This window comes from Austrofundulus limnaeus, unplaced genomic scaffold (genome assembly GCF_001266775.1).
Source record: "Austrofundulus limnaeus strain Quisiro unplaced genomic scaffold, Austrofundulus_limnaeus-1.0 Scaffold2042, whole genome shotgun sequence".
NCBI lineage: Eukaryota > Metazoa > Chordata > Actinopteri > Cyprinodontiformes > Rivulidae > Austrofundulus > Austrofundulus limnaeus.
The window spans coordinates 8041-9347 of record NW_013954444.1 but is presented as its reverse complement, the minus strand read 5'-3'; the positions used below and the strand labels follow the sequence as shown (position 1 = coordinate 9347).

Sequence of the window (1307 nt, the reverse complement as noted above, 5' to 3'; positions counted from 1 at the left end):
TGTCTCCAGGCTGTCTCCAGACTATCTCCAGACTGTCTCCAGACTATCTCCAGACTGTCTCCAGGCTGTCTCCAGAATGTCTCCAGGCTGTCTCCAGACTGTCTCCAGGCTGTCTCCAGACTATCTCCAGACTGTCTCCAGGCTGTCTCTAGGCTGTCTCCAGGCTGTCTCTAGGCTGTCTCCAGGCTGTCTCCAGACTGTCTCCAGACTGTCTCCAGAATGTCTCCAGACTGTCTCCAGACTGTCTCCAGGCTGTCTCCAGACTGTCTCCAGAATGTCTCCAGACTGTCTCCAGACTGTCCGTCTCTCATGGTTTAGATCTTGGAGTTGGTCTCACTGAGTTCTGGGTGTTTTAGGACAGGAGTCCATCAGTCCTTGCAGCTGGACTTTGTTCAGGTTCAGGGGTCCACCACTGAGACAAACTGGACATGGTGTCAGAGCTGGACACGTGTCTCACTGTGGACAGCTCAGGTGTTCCTGAAAAGGTTCTGCTACAGGAGTTGAGTTGAGCTCAGTCCGTTTGTTTCAGAGATGATGTCATTGAGCGCCCTCTGGTTCTGGTTCTGGTTCTGAGTGGACCGGGACGTTGGAGGTGTTAATCCTGGGTTTGTGTGCAGGACCACGGAGCAGCAGCAGCGCTTCCATGAGATCTGTGGGAACCTGGTGAGGACTCAGCGCCGGGTCGTGGGCTGGGGGAGGCGTCTCTGCACCCTCAAAGAGGAGAAACCCAAAGTGGTACGTAAACTGGTCTGGACCTGGACCTGGACCAGGATCTGGGATGAGTTCTAACGGGTGGTTCTGGTCTCTGCAGTACTTTGCCTCAGTGATCAGCAGCCTGCTGACGGTGGCCTGGATCGGACAGCAGGTCCACAACCTGCTGCTCACCTACCTGATAGGTGGGTCTGCTCCTGTTCCCTCATGGCCTTCAGACGGTTCAAGTGAAATTCTTTAACGTTTATTTACAGCTGAACTCTTCCACATGATTCAACAGAAACATCAAAACTTTAAATCTGAGCTTCGATGCTCAGAAAAACAGTTCAATCAGAACTATTTCCTGTTAGGAAATGAATCAAACAACTAATGAATGGTTCAATGTTTCCTAACTGAATCGTTTTAAATACTTCCTGTTTGACTCTCTAATTGAACCGTTTCAGTACTTCCTGTTTGACTCTCTAATTGAACCGTTTCAGTACTTCCTGTTTGACTCTCTAACTGAACCGTTTCAGTACTTCCTGTTTGACTCTCTAACTGAACCGTTTCAGTACTTCCTGTTTGACTCTCTAACTGAACCGTTTCAGTACTTCCTG

General features: G+C 49.8%; 1 protein-coding gene across 1 annotated transcript in view; it reads left to right on the top strand.

The window, feature by feature from the left end:
- The window catches only part of arl6ip1 (ARL6 interacting reticulophagy regulator 1), a 7132-nt gene that overhangs the window by 3511 nt on the left and 2314 nt on the right, over positions 1-1307 (top strand). The window contains exons 4-5 of the mRNA XM_014034300.1: positions 618-735; positions 812-896. Of these exons, the coding sequence (XP_013889754.1) occupies positions 618-735; positions 812-896 (203 nt within the window). The remainder of the gene's footprint in view (positions 1-617; positions 736-811; positions 897-1307) is intronic.